We start from the raw sequence: 27,472 nt of genomic DNA on the forward strand, positions 1-27,472 counted from the left end.
CGGAAGGGAAAGGGAGGTGTTGGTCTGCAGGATATCGAAAGGGGGTGCTGGGAGGTCGATGGGATGGACTGTAGTGGAAAACAAATGAGGAAAAGGAAGGTCACAACTTCTCTATTCAAAACAGAGTTTTTTTTTTTTTTTAACTCAGTTCTCAGCAGAGAACAGAAATAGGGTGGAAAGTAGAAGAAAGGTTAGAACACAATCAAAGGGAAGAAGAAGGGCGGTTGAGTGAAGAGAAGGAATTGGATCCTTCGGCTCTGATACCAGATAATGCGGGAGGGTTTTCAATACTCCCCCGCTGGATTGCTAAGATCGCAGGAACAGAACCAAAAGTAGAAAGAACAAGGAGAAAGGAAGATTGGAGAAGAGGGGAGATAGAGAGGTTGTAGGGAAGAAGAAGAAGGGGGGTTGTCTCGCTGGACAAGGAGGGAATTAGAGAGAGAAGGGGAAAAGAAGAGATTCTCTAAGAAGAAGGAAGGGGGGAAGAAGGCAGCCACGCAGGCCTTTCACAACTTAGTTCATTCTTCAAATTCATCAACTATTCTTCCCATGAATTACATGTCCAATATATAATAAAATAAAATTAAAATCAAAGACTAAGATAGAAATAAAATCTCCTAAACCTAAGCTAACAAAATAAAGAAACAACTAAGGACTCAAATAGGAAACAAATATTCTCAAATAAAAATAAAATCCTAAATATTCTATTAAACTTGGAATCCAAATTAGTAACTTGGAACCCAAATTGGATCTGGGTCTTGGTCCGGGTTCTGGAGCAAGCTTGGGTCGATCCATCAGAGAACTGCTGCATCACCCTTCTTCCTATCGATCTCCCTTCTCTCTCTTCTATTTGCTATCGATTTATGAGTGACCTGAGCCCTGTGTCTAAGACCTGTTTTAAGGCAGAATACAATTGCTCACAACCTGCTAATACTGCAGTGATCTGAAGCTCCTGTCAAGGCTTTCAGCAGCCATATTTGGATGATTTCTGGATTATCTTCATGTCTGCAGATCTTCCAGATTATCAGGCCATTATAGCCTCTCGACATTCTCGAGGTAAGGCTGCCTAGTTCTCACCCCCCGGACCTCCCACATGCAGGAGCCTCGTGCACCAGGTATGCCCCTTTTTTTATAGGCCATTTTTTATGGTAATATAGAACTAGGATTGACAAGTCAACCTAGTCCCAGTGTTGTAGGATACTCTCAGAGGACATGAGATAAAGTATCAGAATAGTACAAAACAGATTAATAACAAGGATGAGATCAGATCTGAAATACAGAATATCAATCTCAGATTATAGGGTTTCAAAAATCAGAATAGAAGCAGATAAAAAAGGGACTAATGGAATGATGAATTAGGACTGAAACAATAAGGAAAACACAAATAAACATCTGAGAAACCAGAAGCAAACTAAACCATTCTATCGATCTCAGTAGAAGAACCACATTAGGTCAAAACAGCCCAATTGAGCCACCTGTGGGGGATTTTTCATAGCAATCAGACCGTGGTCTGATTAACCCCAAATCAGAATCAATTCACCCTCTGGTAGGGCCTAACACTCAATCAAAAGATGCCCACAATCAGATGGCTGACTAGGTCTGAGAAGGGATTGATTGGGGAACAAGAAAGAGAGTTTCAGAACTGGAAAATAGAAAGTACTGCAGATCAGTAGTGTGGTTTACCTGGGATGAATTCAGATGGAATTTGATACCTTGGATGCTTGAAAACGGTAAGAGAAAAGATAAGAAGAGGACCTCTCGGGCTTCTCACCGCAGAGAGTCAATTGGATCAAACACCAATTCCATCAGCCTTGATCAAACACAAGACGACTCTTCATGGAGAAGACAATAGCAGCAGCCATTAATTTTTTTATTAAAATCATTATAAGCTTTAGGAGCATCCGCTTTTTTATTTATAATGTTGATGGGAGAGGGAATTACAAAATAGAAGGTTACTTAAAAAGAACCTTAATTTAGTCTCCTAATACAATACTTACAAAAACTGAAATTAGAAACTAGCTGAAAAAGGAAACTAACCACTAATGACTTGACTCAACTAATAACTTGACTCCTAAGAAAACAAAAATAACATAAATTAAACCCAACTTAACATGAAACTAATGAAAAAGGAAACAAACTACTCCTGTAGGCAACCTTAAGGCCCCTCTTTAGGCCCATAAAAGTTGTCTATTACACTCAAAACACATGGAATCAAAGGCCCAACATGTATGGAACCCAACCCTAGGCTTATTCTTAATAAAACAAGCCTAATTTGGTGAAGAATCTGCATCATATGGTCCATCAGGGACATGCAAGAGACCAGGGTTTCATGGCCTTCTTAGGCCTGATTTCTAAATTACAAGAAATCTCCAATTTCTTGACCTAGACCAAGATTGTTCAAATCTGATCATACAGCCGTCAACTTGAGCTATAATATTGGGGCTCTATTGACTCCTACAAGTCTCCTTCAACCAGAGTTTTAGCCCTCCTGGGCTATATTCCGTGAGTTATTGGAATTCTCCCAATCACCCTACAAATCCCAGTTTCAGGTACTACTGTTATGTCCATGTTTCAGTCTATTGTTGAGGATAGCTCCCTGATTGATGGCTGTTTTGAGTCCTTAAATTCTGACTGAGTAGTGGTGATCTATTTATAATTTTGCTTGCTGGATTTTATCCGTAATCTGACCTAGCTGATTGGCTGTTTGTCTCTAGATACCTGCTGAATCACCACAGCAGAAAGCTCCAAATCACTACAAAACTGATAGGCTGAAGCTTTCATTCACTAAATCGTGGGGGCTGGAATTGCCTTACATGTATTTATAAAACTGAAAACCAAATGCAAACTAAGCCTAAACAGAAAAGGAAACCCACACTCCCAATTAGGGTTTCTCACTAAGCCTAAACCTGAGTAAAGATTTATTCTTCAGTCTTGTGAATTGCTTCTCTATAATGTTATATCTAGACTCCATCACAGAAGAGAAAGGATGCAAGCAAGGGAATCCCACACTCCCAATTAGGGTTTCTCACTTCTATTGTATTTAGTTTGATTCTCAGTTCATTACGGTCAACAAATAAGTTGTTTTTTGCATGACTGTCTTCTAAGTAGTTGTTTATTTACCAGAAGACTATGGTTCAAGAAAATATCTTCTAGGAAGAAAGTTACACATTTCTTAACAAAATAATTATACACCGAGTTAAGAACATATTTTCTCATCCACCTTATAGAATTACCCACTTTCTTGGCACAACTTGTGCTTTCTCCTACTGGAGCTGACTCCAGAATCTCTTGAAGTTCAAGACAGCTTTAGATTAATTAAACAATGCCTGTGACAAGGAGATATTAAGAATGCTACACAATATTGATCCAACAAATCAGTGACCATTACTGCCAATTGTTTACATCAAGGAGCCATGTGCTACATATCATAGCTTTGATTCTTCATATTCTTAAAATAATCCCTGTTGTAATTTGATACCCTTTTCGCTCCCTGGTTTAAACACCATATCATTCTCATAATAAATCTATAAGCTTATATACAAGATTCTTGACCTGATATTCATCCAACAAATCAGTGACCATTACTACCAATTCTTTACATCAAGGAGACATGTGCTACATATCATAGCTTTGACTCTTCTTCTTCTTCTTAAAATAATCCCTGTTTGTAATTTGATACCTTTTCTCTCCCTGGTTTAAACACCATATGGTTCTCATAATAAATCTATAAGCTTATATACAAGATTCTTGACCTGATCTTCTAAAACATAAAACCTCTACTTGAAATCCTAGTTCAAGCATCTGCATAATTTAAGCAACCCTAGTTATTCAGAAAACTCTATGATTACAAGAACCCTAGTCATCTCTTGATTGTTTGCTGGCCAGATAATTGGATTCACCATTGATAATCCAGGTTGAACATATAACCTTCTTGTCTCCCATGCCAATTATTTTCTTTGGCAGATTCAGTAGTTGAAACCAGTATCTATATGGCTGGATGTTTTATAGATCTCGTGCTCAAGGAAATTTGGTTTATTCTTGTCATATCACGAATCAATTCTATGCACTGGAGTGTTTTTGTACTATCTATTTTCGTAACTAAATTCAATTTGATATGCACCATCTAGCAACATTTTGAAAATTACTGTTTTGAGCTAAATTAATTGACTTCAGACTGTGGTCCAAGGTTTTTTTGGGTGGTCTAGCAAACAATGTTGGTTCTTCTCTAGTATATGAGAATTCTTGACCTTAACAAATTCCAATTCAGTGCTTGTCAAATTATCAGAAGTCCTACAGCCCCTCTTCAATCAACTGCATCCAAGTTCTTTGGAGCAATGTTTGGTTAATCACAAGTGTTTATTATTCCATGGCAAAGATGCAGCTGTGAATCAATTCCTTTGAAATTAGAATGTAAACCATCATATACAGTAACTTATAGAACGAAGGGAAAAATGAAAAACTCCGGAAACTGCATAAACAGGATAAAATAAGATAGCAAAATTATTTTAAAAACATTAAATTTTTGTTAGGTTGATGAAGATTAATCACCAAAATAGGATTCTTTTATTGGAATAAGCCTAGGGTAGGGTTTCATACATGTTGGGCCTTTGATCCCATGTGTTTTGAGTGTAATACGCCATTTTTATGGGCCTAAAGTAGGAGCTCTAAGGTTGCATACGGGATTCACTGATTTGTTTCCTTTTTCAGTAGTTTCTTTTTAAGTTGGGTTTGATTTAAGTTATATTTGTTTCCTTAGGAGTCAAGTTATTAGTTGAGTCAAGCCATTAGTAGTTAGTTTCCTTTTTCAATTAGTTTCTAATTTCAGTTTTTAGTAACTATTGTATTAGGAGAATATTTGGTTTCCTTTTTGAGGAATCTTCTATTTTGTAATTCCCTCCCCCTTCAACATTATAAATAAAGAGGAGGAGACTCTTTAAAAAAGAATGATTTTGATAAACAAATTAATGGATGCTGCTATTGTCTTCTACATGGAGATTTGTCTTGTATTTGATCAAGGCTGATAGAATTGATGTTCGATCCAATTGACTCTCTACGGTGTGAAGCCCGAGAGGTCCTCTTCTATTTTATTATCTTCTTCTTCATTGCTGTTCAAGGTATTCAAGACCTGCAACTTCAACCTCAATCCATCACAGGTAACTGAGTTTGGTCCTTTCTCAGTTCTGTCCAAAAATTCCAGAATTTCTTGCACTCCAATCCTTCTCTCTCCTGGACAGACCAACCATCTGATTAGGCTCAAATTTGGACCGAAGATTCACCTCTCCTAGTGCAAGACTCGACAAAATTTACTGCCCTATTGGACCACCTGATTTTGACTTACTAAAAATCCCCCAATTCTGTCCTGTAGTGACTATTATTCTGTTTTCAGACCTAAGACCAGAATCGATGGAACTAATCTGTTTGCTTCTGATTCAATGGATGTGTATTCATGATTTATGATATGATATGACCCTATACCGACATCTGATTAGTCCTTTCTGCTGGTTTATGTTCTGATCTCCTAAGCTCCAAATTTCTGAATCCGAAATTCTGATTACAGATCTGATTTTTTAAGTTCTGATCTTTTTGTTTTGCTATTCTGTTGTGGTTATATGGTTGTTCTTTGATTAAAAGTTCCTTCAGTTGAGACTTGGTTAGACTCCCTATCCTAGTCTACATTATAGGTTCTCACTGCATTCTGTTGCTTGTGTATACATCAACAAAACCTCCGAATGAGAAAAGGAAAAAACAGAAATGTGAGATGCACTAAACCTAAAAACAGACAAGAAGGCGCCACATTATCACATTTGAATTCGATATGCTATGGTAGTATCATGAACAACTTTAATAATGAAGACAACAATAATAAACCCATAATTTTCTAACCTGCTACAAGGTACGCAACCGTGGCAAAGAAAAGGATTGCTGAAGGGATGAACACAACCATCCAATAATAATCCACCGCCTCTTGATCAGTTAGGTAAAACGGTCCCACGTAAAGATCAGGATCTCCAGTCATATTTATTGGCAGATGCTGAAGCCGCCGATCTCTACAGAATAATCTCTTCCCCTCATCACCGGGGAAAACAATCTTCAAGCTAATGAACACAGAAATGAGGACTGCTAACCATAGAATCGTCATAGTAACCATGACGACTTGCCTCTGTAACCGGCCCCAAGCATTCTCGTCCTCTCTGAGGCTCACGTAGTCATGCTTTGGCATGAAAACCTGGCGAAGAGCATCGCCAATAATCGCCATTGGGGAAATGGAAATATGATTTTCAGTGTTTCTGGATCTAATCTGCTCTAGCTCTGCCACTGATTTCAGAAATCTGAGCAATGAATTGGAAGAGAAAATTTTTAGGGTTTCACAGTTACTTTGAGAGAATGTCGAAGCCAAAATAGACCCAAAACAGCGATTTGAATGATCAACATCTGTTCTCAGAAGATCCAATGATATCCAACGGTAGAAATAGAAGTTGCTTTCGGAGACTACCCAAACCCCCTTCGGTTCTCGCTTCCCAGCAGTGGAGAATGATCGAAAGTGGAAGTTAAACTTCAGAATTCCAGCAAGGTTATCAGTTTTCTCGTAACCAATTCTGGAGACGCTTTAAGTTAAAATTCGACTTTTCCTTTAGACGGTTATCGTTTTGCTTTTTGCGAGGTTGCTTGTGGGACTTTAAATAAGGACCTGCTTTTTAAATAAATATTTATAATTTATGGTTGACCAGATTCTATTTAACACGTGTCAAAATTCTCTGTAGTGAAATTATGAGATTGTGAGGTGTAACAACATTTAACGGTTGGGATGCATAAGGCTATTTAGACTAATTAATATTTTTTTTTTTAATAAAAATATACCCACTTAAGCTTGTACATACGTATAGTGCTGAAAACTACCACTTTTTATTTCTCTAATGATCCATCCCATCCAATAGAATTTCACAAGTGTGTGATTCCTTGTCACAATTTCAACTTTGAAGTTAAGAAACCCACCAAACGAAAATGTTGGTAGGCTTTCTTACAACCTGCCAGGTTTCTCCCATGTATCATGATGTTGTGGAAGGAAAGCACCTCTTGGCGTGCTAGTGGTTGTCAGTTGCAGTAGAGAGATTGGCTTAGTGTTGTATATATAATGTTATAGTAAATACCAAGTAATATGAAAATAAATAAACAATAGATCTGTACTATACAAAGATTTAACGTGTTTCACACAACGGTGTGGTATGCTATATTCTTGGGCGAAGAATAAGATGTTTTACTATGCAGAAGAGAGATTACACCCAAGCAGTGACGAGAAAACTCGTCCTGAAACCCTAGCTCGAAAAACCCCCAAAATACAATGACTTTCTCAACAAGACAACAATACATTATATACTTCAATTCGTGGGTCGATCCATTAGCTTTCATTACAGATCTCAAAAAACTTCTCATTCAGGTAGCCATCAAAATATGTCAGAGCGGGTCAATCTTCAAAATAGGTCAAGAATTCAAGACAAACTTAACATATAATGTGTGTGGTATTGTCAACTTCATATAATTAGCCGAATTAATAGAACAATAGTATAGAGCGATAATATGGTATAATATGTACAATCAATGTACTAATGTGGCAAAACTTCAACAATTGTTGTATAGCCGGTAAAATGTACTTTATAATATGGCAGTGATCATAGATGATTTGATAGTGACAGACAACATTGGGGCAGTGGTAGATAATGCAATGACAAGTGAGTTTAGGACATGTGGCAGTTTGGCAATGTTAGAGCGGTTTCTAAGCTCACGTGGCAATATATGTCAGCTCTTTTATGAGATCTTACAATGGTCGGTAGCTAGTGGCAACATAGAAAACATTGTACGTGCACACATCCATTAGTTTATGCTGATATCTCCTCTTTACATCTCAATTGAGCAAGCCAAGTGGATGAATGAGAAGAGGGAATAAACTGAGAAGTTGTAATGCTTCGAGTCCTCTATCCAGTGAAACTTAAATAACCCCATTTCAAATTCATATGAAGAATATATGAAGTTTTCTTTATCAATGCACATAAAGAAGAAAATGGGTGACTCCAGGTGTTTGGGATCAGTATAGGTGAGTATTGATGATGTGAATGTGTCTAGCAGCCTAGGTACGTAGTAGTACATAGTGGGCAATGCACAATGGATAGTGTGTGGTGAGCAATTGGCAAATGATATCAGATTGTTGCAAATAGGTCAGTTTAGGGGCATTTTAGTCATTTTCAAGTGGTATTTTTTGGCAAAAAAAGTGTTCTGAAAATTGTAGAGCATTAAGCGCACGGCTAGAATTGTATTAATATGACTTCGAATGAGAGAGTTATGATCATTTCCATACAATCATTGCATAAAATCAATGTGTTTAAACCCATTCATGGGTTGCCCATATGCTAAGGGTGAATTAGAAATTGTGTGGATAGACGAATGGTCCCAAGTTTGATTCATAAGGTGGAAATAATATAATGCCACATGGCATATAAAAGATGAGGGGAAAAATAAATACATAAATCAATCATTGTATTATCATGATTTTTTTTTTTTAATCCTTTTATTGACATCCAAATTCCAAACATATCCTAAAGTATGGAAATCGCAAAGGAAAGATCAATGCCATCCTACGTTTGAGGTGGGCCGCGGGCCACCAAAGTCTCTAGTGTGGTCAATCCATGGTCTTCCTGAAATCAATGTGCGCAAAACTGCAATTGAAGCGCTTAAAGCTTAGAGCCCGTTTGGTATCATTTATGTTACAGAAACTCTGTTTCGTGTAAAAAATGGAAATTTCAGTTTCTGTGTCAAAATGTCGTTTTTAAACGATTTAAGGTTGTTTGTTGAATCTGTTTCTGGAACAGTTTCAGAACAAAAAAACGACAGTTTTGCTATTTGGTAATGCTTGTTTCATAAACGTTTTTTTTTTCTCTCTCTCTTTTCTTTTATTTTAAGTCAATAATTACAGAAATAACATTAAAATACTATAAGCATACAAATCCTTTGGGACAATAAAGTATTACATACCAACTAAAAAAAACATGGTTTCAAAAGGAATAAAATACAGAACTAACAATGCCTTATCCAAGTTAATTATTACATAATTTCCCAAATTTTCACTTTTTGTCCAAGTATAAAGACTTGAATGCATGGAGGATGTCTTTCATCTTATTTGTTTGGTCCTCTAATCCTTTAAGTGTCCCTTCCAGATATCCTTTCATGTACTCATTCGAAATGAACGGTGGTGTGGATGATGTTGACCTTCCAGAAAATACTGTCCCTTTTTTGGACCTTTCGTCGCAGTTCGTACTTTGCATTGACTTTTATCACATCTACATAGATGTAGTTGGTCCACCCACATGAAAAAATTACATGAATCTTGACACTTGAAAAATTATCTTTCAATATTTTTATCCGACTTTGTTGTATATTTACCACAACTCTTCCCGTAAATTTCACAATTTGCTATTATGAGTGGGGGCATAGAATAAGTTATCTGTAACAGTAATTTAAATATCAAATAAGTTAATATAGCATCCAAATATATGACATTCATAATAATATATCAACTTGTATCACATACATAAACGTAACATAAAACAAGTACTACATCACTTGAAACATCAATTTAGGTTTTCAGTTTTGTCAAAATAGTTATTGGTTTAGTTTTCAACTAGTTTTGGCATCCTTTGTTATCTAGCCATTGCATTTGTAATTCTTAGCCTAGTGGCATTCATCTCTTTTGGCCTATTTTGTTGGCTAGATTGTGATATAGAATGATCAACAAAATCTTTATGTGGCGGATTCAAGTCATCTTCTGCAACTTTTAAATCATCGCTCATCCCCACGAATTCAGCATCAACAATATGCTCTTCTTGAATATAGTTGTGTAGCCCACAACATGTCAGTACGATTGATGTCTGAGCTTTCACTGGGAAATGGTGCATTAGCCTTAAAATTTGAAATTTGTTCTTCAATACATCAAATGTACATTCAATGACATTTCGAAGTGATGAATGTCTATAACTGAACAACTATTTTGCTGTTCTTATGGATCTTCTATGCCTTTTGTAGTCCGATAGATGGTACCTCTCACCCTTTAATGGTGTCAAAAATCCAGATTGGCTAGCATACCCAGAGTCGACAACATAATACTTTCCTATAGACAAAAAATAATATACAGACTTTACGTATACACTCAAATGAAAATCTAATATACTAGTATAAAGTTAATACCTAGAGGTGGATGTGAAAAACTCATCAAGGATCACTCCTTGCCTGTTCAAGTACTCGACAATCTTTGCACTACCTTCCCATCCCGCATACACATATGTGAATCGCATGTCAAATGAACATGCACACATCACATTTTGAGTTGTGATCCCCTTCCGATTCCTATGTCGAGTTTGATCCTCTCTTAGAACTACCGCATGGATGTGAGTACCATCTATGACGCCAACACAGTGCTATGACATATAGTGACAATTAAATGGTCACTACATATAAGAATATAAATATTCATATATTTAATTACAACCACGTATCATATTAATAGATTTACTTTGAAAAAAGGGTAGTATTTCGGGTTCTGTGCAATCTCTGTCGATATCATATCGACGTATGACAGTATGATTTTCTCCTTAGCCAGGCATTACATTGCAATCAAGACATCATTGAATGTTCGACTAACTGTTTCTCCGAAGTGGTTGAAATGATTTTGGGTGTCCCTATTACTTGAACCCTTCCCAATAATCCATAGGAATATTCCAAGCTGCTCATCCACTCGGATGTTGGTCGTGTCTTTCAACCACCCCCTATGTCTAACATAATCACATAGGTTGAGGAAGACATGCCGTTCCATCATAAACTCTTCATAGCATCTATTGGCATGCCCATTCAAAACCTCACGCATCATGACAGCACCTGAAAATACACTATCCCTCCATGGTTCCCGAATATATACAGCCTCACTCAGTAATTCCATTCCCATGTGAATGATCATATCTTCTTCATCACTAGAAGTTTCACATAATGCATTTGACATAACTGCAACAAATTGACAACTACTTCTCAATTTCAAACAAATAACTATAAAACATAACAATCTGACACATCGTCTCAACCTAAAACATATGTTCAACATTACACACATCAATAAAGAAAAAAATAAAAAATAAAAATAAAACACAAGTAGACATCATCGAAAGTATTATCCTGAATCCAAAATTATCAAAAGTAATATTCAAACATAACCATCAAAATTAGTCTCAACATTAGAATTAGTCAAAGGGCCCATTGCCTCTAGACTACTCCAAGGCATCTAAAAGCCAAGTCCTCTTAACAGGCTCTATACAGACAAACAACTCCCTCTAACTATGATCATCATACATATGATTAGTGGCCTTCAAGTATGTTTCTTTTGGCATATCCGGTATGGAGGATAATACCGCCTCATATGCACATATACTGAAATTTTGAGGATGAGATGCATCTTATCCACCACGAATAGGAGATGTAATGGAAGTACTGAATGCTTTCTCAATTTTAATGGATAAATACTTCCCATACAAGTCCTTGACGTGGCTATCTCCCTTATTGGCGCTCTTTTTTGTTCATCCCGTGGGCGTCCTATCAAGATTTTGCTTTGTGGTGGTCTGAGTTGGAGTAGGAGTATCCTCATAGAAGGGGTAAGTCATGCCCAAATGCACTATTATACTAGGAGATTCAAAGACTTGCTCAATATCAACACTATTATTAGCTTCGATGTAATCCAAATCTTGAGCACTATCAACCCCTAAGTTTCCTCTAGCATAGGCATCCCCAAATATCATGCTCAAATTTGGCCAGTTGTTTGGTCCATACTTCTTGTACTTTAACCAACATGGATTTTCCTGCATACGCAGTCATTATATCACTAGTATAAAGTACTACTCATTGCAATCTAATTTTGAAATAATTCAACTAGCTAGTGAGATCTATAGTACCTGTATTGCCCTATCCCATACAGACTCATCATCAACTGTGACTGATTTTGTCATTGAGTTCCACCCAAATCCAGTTGTGTCAAGTAGTCTATTAAATTGTTGGTACTCATGTTTCAACTTGTTCATCTTGTTGCGTAATTGTTCTCTCCCAACTGTACGATTTAAAGCCTTCTGAAATTGCTTTGTAATGTCCTCCCATCCAGTTTTGTTAAATGAATTACCAGATTTGTGTCTATTTTTTATAGTTTCTTTCATTGCCTCAATGAAAACAGTGGTCTCAAGTTCTGACCACTTAACGGCAGGGATACTACTTCCAGACATAACAGCCAGACATTGAGTTAGCGTAAAAAGTTAGCATACTGGGTTGAAAAAGACTAAACACTAAAAAAAAGAAATAACAAAGTTCAGGTGATACCAAAACTCTGCAACATTGATCCATCTAGAGAATCCATACTCACAAAAGTGGTTTCTCATGAAAAAAAAAAAAGAGGGGGAATTCTTCAAAGCTTCACTTTATGGCTGAAAATGGGATTTTTAATAAAGTAATTCACCCCCACCTTTGTTTCTATCATGAACATTTGAACAAAATTCAGAAAGTAAAAACTACATTGTTTCTGCAACAAATTACTTAAGAGGATATCAAAGATCTCTTCCTATACTGAGTGGCAATCCTAATTTCAGTTTAGGGTAATATGACAAGTATTCCATGAGTACTGCCAGGTGTTACTTACTATGTATAACCCAAATTTGTCTAGGGAAAGCTTATGGAGATCTGAGTCCTCTCCATACTGAGTGGCAATCCTAATTTCAGTTTAGGATAATATAACGAGTATTTCCATGAGTACTGCTTGGTGTTTATGTGTTACTAATACTAAATATAACCCACGTTTGTCCAGGGAAAACTCATGGAGATTTGAGTCGAATGAATTTGCAATACACCCAACTTGAAGTAGAAGAACAAACATTTGTGCAACTGTTTCCTATTCTTTCTTTTTTTCATCAGAAAAAAAAAAAATTGTATTCATTTCTTTATATAGATAATTACAACTAATTTGGTATTCATTCATTTATGAGACACATTAACATATGTCTGGAGTCTAGAAATGTAACAGTATAGGGGAAATAAAGTCATTGAAATCCAACAACAAATGAACCTAATCTGATATCCAACAAAAAATACATGGGGATAGCATAAAAGGAAGGAAAACCTCAAGTCTTTGCAGGCAAATACAACTATTTTTTCACCCCCAATAAAGGAACCTTATTCTGATATCCAACAACAAAATGATCATGCAATAGGTATGATCCTTAAATCCAGATTGAACCAAGACGCTAAAATGGAGAAAAATTTCACAGAGAATATGAAATGTATCAATCCAAATACACAAACCAGATATCAGAGATATGAGCACACAACCAATCAAACCACATTGAAGAGATCATAGTGAACCGAGGACATGTACCTGATTCTTAGGTGAAGAAGTCGACAGATGTGGGCGAAGGAGTGTCTCTGTGCTGTGTGCCAAAAAAAAAAAATCCAGTGAACTATCTCTATTTGCTTAGTGATTTCTCCCTCTCCCTCCTCACTTCTGGTCTCTCTCTCTCTCTCTCTCTCTCTCTCTCTCTCTCTCTCTCTCTCTCTCTCTCTCTCTCTCTCTCTCTCTCTCTCTCTCTCTGAATCTTCCAATTAGGGTTTTCTCATCAGAGTTCAAGAAGAAGAAATCCGATTGGAATAGATGGAAAATAACGTAAATATGCAGCCAAATGAAGCACAAAGCTTAATAAAAAATACATCTGTCAGACTTTACCTGCTCTGCGATTGGGAAAATTACCTATGTCTTCCCTCTATGATCGATTTCACAGGGCTAAAGAGGAAAACGTATGTATACCTGATCTGCGATTAGAGAATAAGAAGAAAGAGAATAGGTTTAGAAGACAAGAAGAAGAAATGTGAGAGGTTTTAAAGGTTGATTTTAGGGTTAAGAACAAATTTCACTTACAAAATATGAAGCTCTAAACACTGGAATCTGGAATCCCTCGTCGGTGGTCAAAAAAACCCCAAAAAAATTGGCCCCTTCGCCTGTTGCTGTGCTCTGTAATTGCTGTAGAAGAAGACGAAAGAAAATATGTTAGAAGAGAAGAAGAAGAAGAAAGAGGCTAAAAGACAAGAAGAACAAACAACGAAGCAGCTTACCTGCACTGGCGATTTCACAATTCTATCGCTGGAATCTAGCTCTAAACTCGATCTCTATCACTGGAATCTGGAATCCGTCATCGATGGTTCAAAAACCCTTTACCTATACTCTGCGACTATCGTTGGACACAAACGAAAGTGAAGAGGTTTATAAGAGAAGAAAGAAGAAAGAGGTTAGAAGAGAAGAAGAAGGAGAACGGAGGCACCTACACAGGAAGAAGAAATTGCTTCGTCCTCTCTCTGTGTTGCTTTGCTTTCTCGGGAACGAAAGTTCCAATTTTTTTTCTTTTTTAACATTTTTGGAACGAAACTGTCAGACGGAACGGGTTTTTGTCGTTCCGTCTTTCCTCTTTCAAATCTTTTTTTTGTTTCAATTTTTGGTTCAAAAAAACTGAAACACAACATATGGTTGCCAAAAATATTTTTACGCTTTTTTGTTCCATTTGAATGGAAAAACGGTAGAAACGTTTTTTTGGAACAATACCAAACGGGCCCTTAGTTTCATTTAGTCAGGGCTTAAGACTTTCATGGCTTCTCTATCGTCTGTCCGCAAGGCCGTCTTTGAGAGCCCATTCTCTTGGATTATGGGTTCTTTATCTGATCCATTTTTTGACTGCCGAGGTCTTTCGTTTCTGGGAGCTGGGTTGCGATGTGCCCATTGAAAAGGATCAAGAGGAGACCATCTATGGAAACGAAGGCCATTCCAAACACTCACCAAACTACAGTTCTTTCTGGTGAGCCTTTGATTTTTAGAAGCCTTTTATTTCAGAGCATGTTTCTCTTGATGGGTGGCTATTACTTGTTTCTACTGTCAACTAAAAATATCAGGAGAGATGATTTGTTCACTTGTGGGAAAACGAAGACCTGGTTTATCTACTATTTAGCAATTTGAGTTGAATCTATTATAAAATATTTATTTGATGATTGACTGATTTCATTAATCAAGTGAAGTAATAATATTGGAATTTTTTTTTTCTTTGATAGGATCCATTTACTCCCCATCTCCTCCTTCCCTTCCCCCTCATAAATTTCATGCTAATTATTGGGTGTCAGAGTTGAAGAAATCCTATCAAAGGGGTGGAGGAGATAAAGTTCAAAGTTAACTAAAGTTCATAGATAAAGCTCCATGCTAACTAAAGTTCATAATATTTCAGGAACTTTACGTTTGCAAAGGTTATGGAAAAGTTTAAAGCAAACTGCGAAAACAGAAATCCACTAATCCCCATGGATGATTTCATGGTGCATAGAGGACATGGTGTTTTTGATACTGCGGCTATAATGGATGGGTAAGAGATCAGAGCTTAATAACATGTTTGTCCTTAAGGTTAAGATTTAATTATATATATATATATATATATATTTAAAGTATCGCCAATACCATACGATACCCTCCGATATGTATCTTAAATTTAGCCGATCACGGAGACCGATACAGATACTTCAATCCTTAATCTTTAGCATATCTTAGCGCATCTCTGATACAATACGATACGATATGATACCCTCATTAGTATGATGTTATATATCTGATACTGTAGTAGTTTATTAATACATAGAAATTAGGAAAATTCATAGACATATTTTTGTCTCAATATAACTAACAAGATTCAAGATTAAGATTAGTTGATGTAACGATAGGGTTAAGTCTGGGGAGCCACTAGTAGAGAGTGAGGGGATCATATGCCCTTGAACTTTTCTTTCAAGATATTCATCAATAACTTAAAGTAACAGAAAAGGCTTTCTATTTGAGAAAATATTTCAACTAATTATCATATTTTGGGATCATTCTTTCACTTGCTATTGATAATATATCTTTCATTTTTTCACTGTCTGTCAAACTGCATTATATGAGATTAACAACATCAATATATCTTCATGTAAGGTACTTATATAGGACATCATCTGAACAATATCATGTTACAAATGTGTAGACCAAGGCCATGACAGGTCTGTGTACTGATTTAGCACACTACAAACTTCAAAAAGGTCATGAAAGAAATTTCAAGTTAAATAGATTATAAGCAAAACCATAATTTTGTTTATTGAGTGAGCCCCCTAATTTCTAACTTCCATAATCTTGTAGCTTCTGTATTTATTGCGGAGTCTACAAGGGGCTTCTTTGGCCCATTAAACAAAAATAAAAAAGGAGCCCTAGGCTCAACAGGGGAGCCTAAAAAATTGAACTGCCAAAAAGTTCCAGTAAGTTGGGTTTGAAAATTCTATTGATATTGAGTTGATTCTTCGAACTCTCACAATAAACTTCTTTAATTACAAAGATGATTACAAGATTTCATTTAATGGATTGGGTCATAACTCCTCTGAAATTTATCAAAATGATAATAGTTAACTCCCCATCCCTTTCCTCTTTTCCTTTTTTATTGATAATTTTATATGCAAATGATTTTATAGGACAATTATATGACCACCAATGATATATGGAGCTGAATGTTGGACAATAAGAAACAACATTTAAGAAAACTTAATGTAGCTGAAATGAGGAGTTGAGATGGATGAGTGGTAAAACTAGAAAATATACAATAAATAATGAACAAATTATAGCTAATTTAAGAGCAGCTCCGATACATGATGATTCGACAGAAAGTCATTTGAGGTGGTATGGACATATGTGATGGAGGCCTTTGAATGCTCCAATAATGTGGAGTGATATGATTCAGATTAGAGGGACTAAAAGAGCTTGGGGTAGGCCTAAAATGACTCTAGGAGAAGCACTGAGGAAAGATGTGCATTGCTTAGGATTAGTAACAAGTATGATTTTGAAAAGAGTTGATTGGAGAAAGAAGATTCATAGAGCTGGCCCCATTTAGTTAGGATAAGGTTGAGTTGAATTGAATTGAATTGGTCTTTTTCATGCTTTTGAGCATCAGAATATGGTGTTCTGAACTGAGTTCTATCCCCCCCCAAGGCCCCCAAGGCCCCCAACACACTTTTCACAAGTAATAAAATTGAAAGAATCTTACCTATTTTTTCTGTTGAACTCCTACTTTTTCTCTTTATCTTAATAACTGCTTATTTAGTGATATTTTGTTAACTTTAATAATTTTTTTGGCACCACAGATATTTGTATGAGTTGGACCAACACATTAATCACGTCATCCAGGGCCAAAATTTCCCTTTTGATAGGGAGACCATAAGAAGCATTCTCGTTCAAACTGTAAGTGCATCTAAATGCGGTACTGGCTTTCTGTATGATTGGTGATTTCCAACTATGTCCATCTGGCTGCCATCAACAAGCTCTTTACACAGTCGTTATCCAAGATCAAGCCCCTCTTAGTTGGAATCTATACCAATAAAAACCCCACAGTTGCCATCATAAAGAGTGTAAATTACCTGTCAAATGTTCTATCAAAAATGGAGGCTGAAGAAAATGGTGGTTTTGCAACAATTTGGTTGGATGTCGAAGGTTATGTAGCTGAGGGGCCTAACGTGAATGTGAAATTTGGTCTAAAGAATCATATAGTTCTATGATTCCATCGACTATTAGCTCTTCAAATGAGTCGTAATTACAATGGAATGACTGAAAAAGAAAGATGAGTTAATATATATTCGATAGTCAAAACTGAAAAAAAAAAAAAAAGGAGCAGCTAGTGCCTAATTTTTACAAAAATTCTCAGTGGATGCTCAGTGAGAAGAGTGTTCTCTTGCAGAAGAACTAGCGAAGGAGGGGCAACTTGGTGGAGTTCAAGTAAGGAATGTGATAGTAGAGAGTGGGAAGTGGCTACTGATATGATGCTTGGTGTGAGTGGAATTCTTGTTTGCTTTGTATTGAAATAGGGTGAGCATGTCACTGGCAATGGTAAGAACTTCTTTGAAAGCTTCTTATGGATTTGAATTATAATGTTTCAATGTTCATGAATACATATGCACATAGAAAAATGCTTTTGCATCTATGTTGAGTAATTAAGTGGGCAGTTTAGTTTCCTGTTTAGTTTGTGCAATTTGTTTAGTAATAAATTTCTTTTGTTGTGAGTCAAGGTGATGTTTGAATTACTCAAAGATTGGTCTAAAAACATTAGGTTTTTGACAGTTGAATATGTGATCACTTTTGAAAGTTTTGAAGATGATGGACCTGGAATGTTACTGGGTGTTGGCTGGAGTTTCTAAATTTTATATGCAAGCACAGATTTTTTGAAGATTCCTGGCTTAGACCCTAACTTTTTACCCCTTCTAAATTCATCACCTATAATATCCTGGCTTTTCTTTCAGTTTTAATTTTGGTGATTCACACTTCCTTCATTTTCTGCTTCATTCTATTCATGGGTGTGAGAAGTTATATTTACTTATGCTGAAAAACTCTGTGCTGCAATGTTGCAACTTGGCAAATCTAAAGCTTGATGCTTAACTTAGCCTGAATGTTAAGCAGTAATAGTTGAAATCCATGTAATTGTAAAGCTCTTCTGGATGTTTGATAGCTGATAGTTGCGACTCGTATCTTTTGTAGGCAAAGAAGGTCCTGTGGCCAACGCTCTTCTTAATCTTATTTTGCAGGACATGAAGTATGGCCCACCACTATATTATGGTTACCTGTTCCATATTGAACCTCTTCATTTTCCCTTTCTGGTTATGGCATGGGTTTTTTTTTTTTTTTTTTTTTGGGGGGGGGGTGGGGAAGGGGGCTTGAATTCATAGTACTGCTCCTTATCACTGAACCAAGAGGAATAGACAATGTTGGTAACACTTTGTTTTGAACATATACTATTTTTTCGTATAGAAAATAAAGAAGATTTATGCTATCTTAAATTCTTGTGGCTGTCAATAAAATTGGGAGTGAAGCAATTGCTACTTCTTTTTTCTTGTTGTTGCAAAGCTAATCCATCAAACTATGTGTGCAAACATACAGCTAGTCCTGTTTTTCAATCAGGCATACAAGGCTGAGAGGGTCAAACCACTGATTACTTATGCTTCATCAAATGCCCAAATGTTCTACTTTTTCTGTTGCTTTATATGTGACCCTATATTGAAGTGCATACTAAAATTCCCAAACCATTTTGTGAATGCTAAAGTAGTCAAGAAAATTAAATTTTTTGAACAGGTAGACCCCAAGGTCTCCTACTCACTTGTTAGATTTTATTTCTATTGAAGTTGGCCACATGACAAAACAAAAACTTAAAAATAAATCCAGGAGGTGTTAGGAACTACGTGTGGCCTATGGACATATATGAGAAGGCATGCTTTCAGCTGGATGGGTATCTAATTCAATATTAATATGAAATTTGACATATTATCACTTCAAATCATTTCGTAATATCCAATGGTCAGAATTGTCACGTCATTTTTTCATGTGGCTGAATTAGGGATGCCCTGACTCCAAACGTTGCCATCAATAAATTGTTTGCCTTAAATACATAATTATTTTAGAAGCTAATGTAGATTCAAACCTCCACATATGTTCTATTTTAATACTAATAAGCACTTAGTAAAGACAGGAATCCCTTTTTGTTTCTTCTCTCATCCACCATAACATGGTATTCCAAAGTCATATAACTATGTAGATGGTAAGACAACTTTTAAATATATATTTAGTGGATGATGTCTGTCTTCCTAAATAGAATATTAGCTTCCCCACAAGAGGATATGTACTAAGAAACAAAAGGTTTTGTTTTGTTTTTTTGTTTTTAATTATTATTGGTCATCTGATATGTATAGAGATATGGGTCCATGTAAGCAGACCTTAAGTGTTTGTTAGGTTTTAATTTCATCCCTAATAAGCCTAGACAACAGCAACAATTTAACAACAATAATATAGTATGGCAAATTGAACTCAAAAGGAGAAAAAGTCTGGTCAAACCATTTGAAAGTTATTATTCAAAACTAAACTAGCTATAATTAGAGGTATCAAAAATTAAAACTTGCAAGAAAGTTATATTCTCATGACATTATATTATGTTATTGGCCCTCAATGGACTAGGATCCCTAACAACCATGAGACAACAACCCTCCTCTATGATCTGATTATATGAAAACTGATCAAACCAATAACTTGAGTGATGAGGTAGGACCCATGGAAATTGGATTGGAAGATTCCCAATAACTTTCTTTCATTTGTTTTTAAATAATTTTGGAAAAAAATCTCTCACCACCAAAGATGAAGAGATTGGTGATGTGACCTTATAATTAGACTTGTGAACAATGAGTTTCATCATTAAACTCTGTCCCTAATCATACGTTTGAAATTATTTTTCTTCGATTTAATCCAAATGTCAAATGTTATGGCTTAAAATTTTCTCTCTTCACGCTACGTGAAGGAAAACTTGAGAGGTTGACGCTTGTGTTCTAGCTCTAGGAGGTGTTCCCTTACTATTTTGTTGGTTAGTTGCCATCTAGGTCTCAATGAGGGTGATCCATTTATTATCATCCAATAAACTTTTTATTGATTTTAGATTTGACTTTGGAGAAAATAAAATGGAAACCACGATGAAAACCACCTTTTTTTTCTCTGCATCACAATGAAAACTACATTCCCCTTGCTAATTTCACAATGAAAAGACTTATTTTTGAAAAATTTGAAACATAGCGTACTTTATCTCTTTATCATCACCTATCAGGATCTGTTGAAGTTCAATACATAGTCTATCACTTTCTTTAAGTCACATTCTTAGTGGAAATTTTACTGAAATGTCTTCCATATCACAAATCACAATCACAAGAAAAGGACGTTTTTTTTTTTTTAAGAAATAGGACTTAATCATATGTTTATCTATGTGATGTGTGAACTGCTCAATTACCAATCCCAATGGTCTTATAATCTTCATTAAACGAACAATAAAATAGTTTTTAATATAACCCAACGATCCGTTCAAACAGTTTGATTCACGGTGCATACTTGGACTGATGACACACAAGACATAGACATAACTAAAGAGAATGGGGTGAGTGGTGAATTATGACGAGGTTAGAGTAAGTAGAATAGACAATGATCAGTTTACTTGGCGTTAGTAAAGCCAATGGTTACCTACTCTTACATGCATCCATTCACTCACATATACAGACAACATATTCAATCTCACAACCTCCTCTCTTAAGGGCCGACTCATTGGGAATTGAGATTGTATCCACCCTCTCCAATTGAAATAAGTTGGTGCATACTTTCATGCAGATGATGCATCCCCAAAAGTAATTAATTAATTAATTAATTAATTGTGAGGACTTGCATGAATATTGTTGTTGCCCTAAAGATAATGTACATGTTTCCCTCTCTCTCACTCTCTTTGTTTTTTAATTAAAGTGTACTGTGACATTCAATTAAAAAATAAATCAGTTGAACTTTCGTCCTCACGGGAGGTAGAATTATTCTCCAATCATATACCTTTTGGCTTTTGGGTCCAACATTTTCTGTAAATTCTTTTGGAAAAAAAATCCCCATCTACCCGTGTGAGCAGGTGACAAAAAGATTACCTTGCCCGTCTGGTTGGATGCATGTGCGTCTCTCCTAGTTGGTCCTTACGTTAGTACAGTAGCCACATGATCAGGTAAGATCCTAATCCCTTGTTTTTTTTAGGGAAAAATATTGCTACACTCTCTTTTTTTCTTTTTAACATTAAAGGTTTTAAATATCATCTCACTTCACTTGGAATTGATCTAGTGCAATTCCAATCAACCCTTGTTCGTCATTTATTGAGTCTACGAGCAATTGATTCCAAAATTATTTTATTTGAAATTATTGGAGACCAATCTTCGTCATATATATATATATATATCATTCTATTGTGAGCTTGGGCAAGTGTTTTCTGTTAGGGAGTAGCCCCTGCGTCCAGACATAGGAGCGTGTGCCCCCATGAGGGGTACGATGATCATTTTGTGCCCCTTGTATCTTCTATGGCACAAGGGCTACTCTCGGACATAAAACTTTGCCCCTATGAGGTATAAACCTTATGACATAAAATGAAAACAATATCTTTTTCCCTAACATTGGCATGAAAGTCAAACCTCTTTTTACCCCGTCCATTGTTTTTCTCACATTGAATATGGAATTGGCCATTTTTGATAAGTGGGATTGGATAGCTAAGAAATCCTTAAACATACAATCTTATTATCCATTATGTATTCAGGGTTTTAGGAATTGATATGGTATCAATCATGTCAGTATGATATGGTATGGACAAGGGGTTAATAATAAAAAACATTATGGTACTCATATCTTTGGGGGAAAAACCTTGAACTTTATGTGCAAATAAATCCATAACCTAAGAAATTACTCTCATTCCTTCCTACTTCTTTCTTTCAAAATCATGAATATTTTTTATTTTTGTTATTAATACCTAGTAGGGGAACATGCTTACATAATCAATCAAGTATTACAAATGTGTAATACATATGCCTATGTATCCATTGGAGTGTAAAGGTTTATTTATCCATTAACTCCTCCTAATAGACTATAATATGCATTTAAACACCTTTTCAGTTTATAAGCGCAACTCTTAAAGAGATCATGGAATGAAATCCTCTCCAGCCCGAGGGTGTTGGAGATGGACCAGTTCCAGCAACCTTGGACTGGTGAGGATCCAAATCGAGAGATCATTACCTAATTGTATGGCCCCTAAACCAATGTGGGAACCAATAAGAGTGTGTGCAAAGGTATCAACATGAATGTGATTTTTTATTTCACAGCGGTAATTTTATGCACCACTTGTTTGGGCATAGGGGCTGCCACACAACTAGACAACTTATTTTTCGCTATTATTAATTATACTTATTTATAGAGAACCCTTCGCTCAATACTTGATTTGTATAATGTAGAAGGAAAGAAAATGAATAGCAGTTATTTAAGAAAATAAGATACGTTATCGTTCTAGAGTCAGATATTTTTTATTTATTTTATTTTTGGGTTGGGGCGGGGGAAGTTCTAGAGTCTATTTATCATTGTAATAAAGAAACAACATGATATAAAAAAAAAAGGATATATTTATTTTTATAAGGTTTTACTAGAAAAATAATTGGCCATATATTTTTATTTAAATAAAAAAAAGAAATAGTTGTTGCTTGAAATAAAACATAAATAAAGTTTTCCTTCATCAATGACCGAATGATGGGACCTCCTATTGTACGTTATTGATGGGCCATTGTGAATGGATTCCCATCACTATGGCCATAGGAAAACCCAGTCCATAGAATAATATCAATAACCTACAACTCTCCTTTAACTATCTCCTTCATAGAATTAGTTGAGCTTCTTAAAATTTCCATTTCCCCCTCACATATGGTCATCTTCTTAAAAATAAATAAATAAATAAAATAAAATTGTAAGATCATCTTGGAAGAAACACATGTTTCAATGCTAATATATTTTAGTCTATCCTATTTAATTGCCAGTGAGATTTTAACAATGGCTACAAGAGAGGAGGTGAGGGAGAGAGAGCAGTGCCTTAAGGCACAAGGTGAAGAGAGGAGAAGGAGAGAGGAGAGAGGAGAGAGGAGAGAGGAGAGAGGAGAGAGGAGAAAGAGGGGAGCGCCTACACTCTACTGACAAGGCACCAACCAACTAAGAATGCAATTTTCTTCCAAAGTAGGCATATAAACCATCAAAGAAAAAGGCAGTAGTGCTATTGTTAGAATATATAATGCCTTTCGTTTAAATCTTAATTTATGATTTTGGAAGTAAATTGATTGAATCTACCATTCTATAGACCAAAGGAGACCAATGATATTTTTCCGATACAAAGAAGTATATGGGGGAGGGGGAGACGAAACAAAAGAGAGACAAAGAATAATATTTTTTGAGAGGAGGTTGGGCACGCCGCTAGCTTCCCTAGATCTAGCGACTCAACCGATGAAAGGGTTGAGATAAAAAAGGCCGAGAGACTTTTTTCGAGAGGGGAGGAGAGAGACAGGCATAGTGCTGGACACAACTGTCAAATTTTTTTATCCAATTGCTGTCATAAGTCACCTTTAAAAGTTATCTACAGGCCCCAAGAACAAAACAATTAGCAATGACCAAAGTACGTTACTAAGACATATGAAACTGGTAAATTCTCCTTTTTCTTATACTACTCCAAGAAAAAAATATTATTTGCCCAGCCTTTTCTATATATATTTTTAAGAATGTTGATTGAATTCAATGTTTGAATTCTTAATCATATCAAATATCATCCCCTTGAAAATAAGAAGAATGGTCAATTGGCTCATTGATTCAAATGTTGTCAAGATATATTTTTGAGAAAATTACATTGCCACCCCCTGAACTTTGGTCTTTATTCAATGTCACCCCTTGGACTTTTCGAAACACCAAATACACCCCCTAAAAATTCAAACAATTCCAAATCAGTCCCTACAGTTAGTAGACCCTGTTAAGTGATAGAATGTCTGTTAGATTTTTTCTTTTTCAAAATGCTCAAAACACCCCCGACTGTTGTGAGTGGACAATATTACCCTCCCTTTCCCTTCTTCTTCTAAACTCACACTATCTCACTCATATGACTAAATACCCAAATCAGGAAGACAAACCTGCAACTACCATGAGCACTGCTCCCCCTCGACGTACGATCGTCAGCACTTCTCCCCTCTCGTGACTTGTTCGGTTCTTCTTGGGAGGTTATACATTCTCTTCTTTAATCACCCGATAATTTAACATTGAGAATCTTTGTCTTCATGAAACAAAATGAGCTACTCAAACCAATCTTTTCTATTGTCCTTGATCATCCAATGTTCTCCTAAACTTCAACTTGTGCAAGTGATAAATCACCTGCAACAAACCCACGAATCTTCCCTCTTGCCTCTGTACAACTCCAACCTAGTTTCTTCTTCAGATCCTTCTCTTACATGACCATCTTCACAGTTTCAACTTTAGCCTAGCTCTCAACACTATCATTTACATTGCTCAATAATGTATGATAACCAACATTATCGGATTCCAACTCCAAAATCCACTCCATAGCACAGGATCCAATTTTGCCATCAGAATAAACCCTAGAAGTAGCAAGCAGAGCACCCCAAATCCGACTATCTAGCTTCACAACCATTTTTTCAATTACAACTAAGGCTTCTAAGACCAGAGTGGCTACAACCAGAGAGCAAACTTAAAGAGGTGACATTGTTTGGTTTTGCACCTTCCCTCTCCATATGATAAAAAAGTTCCAGGGCTTCGTAACCGAGTCCATGGATCCCGTAGGTCTCAATTATTGAACTCCATGATACAACAACTTTGTCAACCATTTGATCAAAGCACCTTCTAGCCAATACAATACTTCCACATTTTGCATACATATTCAGGATAGAGGTTTCCATGACTTCGTTACCCTCTTCAGAGCTATAAACTATGTTCTTTGTTACATAACCATGAATTCCTTTCCCCAAATGTAATGCACCCAAATGTGTATATGTAAGAAAAAGGACTCTTAACATGTCAGCCCCAGGTTTCAAACCTGCAAACTGCATTTGCTGAAACAATTCAATCGCCTTTTTAAAATACACATTTTGAGCAAACCATGGAATGCTGTTCCTCTTACAAGTTTCTTCGAACAATTGAGCTGATATATCCAACTCACCTAAGAGAACTTAACCATTGAACAACATACATTGGCCAGACAAGTCGCCAGAGGGGAGAGGTGCTCATGATCTTACGTCGGAGGGGAGTGGTGCTCACGATAGTTGCAGGTTTGTCTTATCGATTTGGGTATTTAGTCATATGAGTGAGATAGTGTGAGTTTATAAGAAAAAGAAAAAGAGAGGGTAATATTGTCCACTCACAATAGCCGGGGGTGTTTTGGGTATTTTGAAGAAAAAGTAACAGACATTCTATCACTTAACATTATTTGCTAACGGTGGGGACTGATTTAGAATTGTTTGAATTTTTAGGGGGTGTCTTCAGTGTTTTGAAAAGTCCAAGGGGTGGCAATGCAATTTTCTCTATAGTTTTTCAATTATAGTGCTAAAGTAGCCCACTTATTGGAATTGTCACTTTGGGATCTAAGTCAAAAGACAACTTATGTCCGCATAATCTCTTTGGGCTCAATGGTCAATATAGGGATTTAATTGGACTTGTCTAACCTTTTTTCTTAATCTTTAAGCTGAACACAAAGAAGATTTCTAAGCAATATGGGTCATCTTAACCCCTTAGAATTATAGCTATGGTTTCATAAATATCTTATAACTAGAATCCCTCTTTTTTCCGTTATGATTCCTCCATGTTTGTAGTGCCACAATTTCTTAAACAAAGTAAATGAAATAAGAACAACAAGCCACTATATGCCAACTTCCACAAATACCATAATCAATGTATTCGGTTGAATCATTGATTCAACTTGAATTCGACTAACCTTGATTCTGGTTAATCCCAATTCTTGGCAAATGAGTTATAATCATTTTATACCAAGTTTGACATTAAATCCATCAAATTCCTTAAATTATGGAATTCATATAAATCCTTCAAGGTAACTTAACTGATAAAAGGGTGTATCCAATGCATCAGGTTATCGCCAATGTAAGGTTAAAGAAAGATAATAATATATTCAACCTTACCTCTACTTTGTGGATAGGCTATTCTTTGATGGGTAATTTACAACACCACCCCCTGGAGAATGCCAGTATTATAGGGACACCCCCTCTCTTTTACCAAATTAAACTCGGACCCTCTGCCGTCAGTCAGTGTTATAGAATATACCAATAATGCTGACATCAGCAGTTCATTTTTTTTCTAAATACCATTTTACCCTTAAAAATAAGGGAGTACCAAAATTACCCTAATTAGTTTTAGTCCCAAATCGATTGAAGAAACAAACCTAATTCACTCTTCCTTCCGGCGACGGCGGCTGCGAACCCCCTCCAGGAAGCACAGGTATGTGGAATATTCAGACCCATTTATTCTCCCTCTTTTAAGAATCTAAATCTGCTTATAATTCTTTTGGTCCTTCGAATTTGTTCTGTTTGAGAGGTTCAAACAGAAGACGTGAAAGGGGACTTCAGCAGTAACAAGCTAACGGTGATATGGGCGATGGACCTAGGGAAGCTCCAGAAGAGGATAGAGCATAAGACGAAGAAGAAAGTTGAACTCGTTTCACCCATGTTAAAGAGAAACAAAGACGCCAAAGACGGTGGTGGTGATAGAGACAAGAATACGAAAGAGAATTTGGGGAAGAAGCCAAATGATATAAAAAGAAACAGGTACTGTAAATAAAAATAGTAATTAGGGGTGACGGTGGAGGTAGGGGTGGGGAAATTGGAAGACCTTCTTGTTGTCGTGACGGAAATTCTGGAGTTTGTGGTGTTGATGGCGAGGAGGAAGAGGAGGAAGGGCTGGCTGAGCAGTAGGAGATCAAATTTGATAGGGATTCTTTCTCCAGGTTGC

General features: G+C 36.2%; 1 protein-coding gene and 1 pseudogene across 1 annotated transcript in view; one reads left to right on the forward strand and one right to left on the reverse strand.

The window, feature by feature from the left end:
* The window catches only part of LOC122070562, a 14,528-nt gene extending 7,878 nt beyond the window's left edge, over positions 1-6,650 (reverse strand). Inside the window, exon 1 of the mRNA XM_042634744.1 lies at positions 5,884-6,650. Coding sequence (XP_042490678.1) covers positions 5,884-6,256 — 373 coding nt within the window. The 5' untranslated portion in view covers positions 6,257-6,650. The remainder of the gene's footprint in view (positions 1-5,883) is intronic.
* An 8,052-nt stretch (positions 6,651-14,702) lies between these two features.
* On the forward strand, positions 14,703-27,435 carry LOC122065005 (annotated as a pseudogene).
* The last annotated feature ends 37 nt before the right edge of the window (positions 27,436-27,472 follow it).

Source organism: Macadamia integrifolia, chromosome 2 (assembly GCF_013358625.1).
Source record: "Macadamia integrifolia cultivar HAES 741 chromosome 2, SCU_Mint_v3, whole genome shotgun sequence".
NCBI lineage: Eukaryota > Viridiplantae > Streptophyta > Magnoliopsida > Proteales > Proteaceae > Macadamia > Macadamia integrifolia.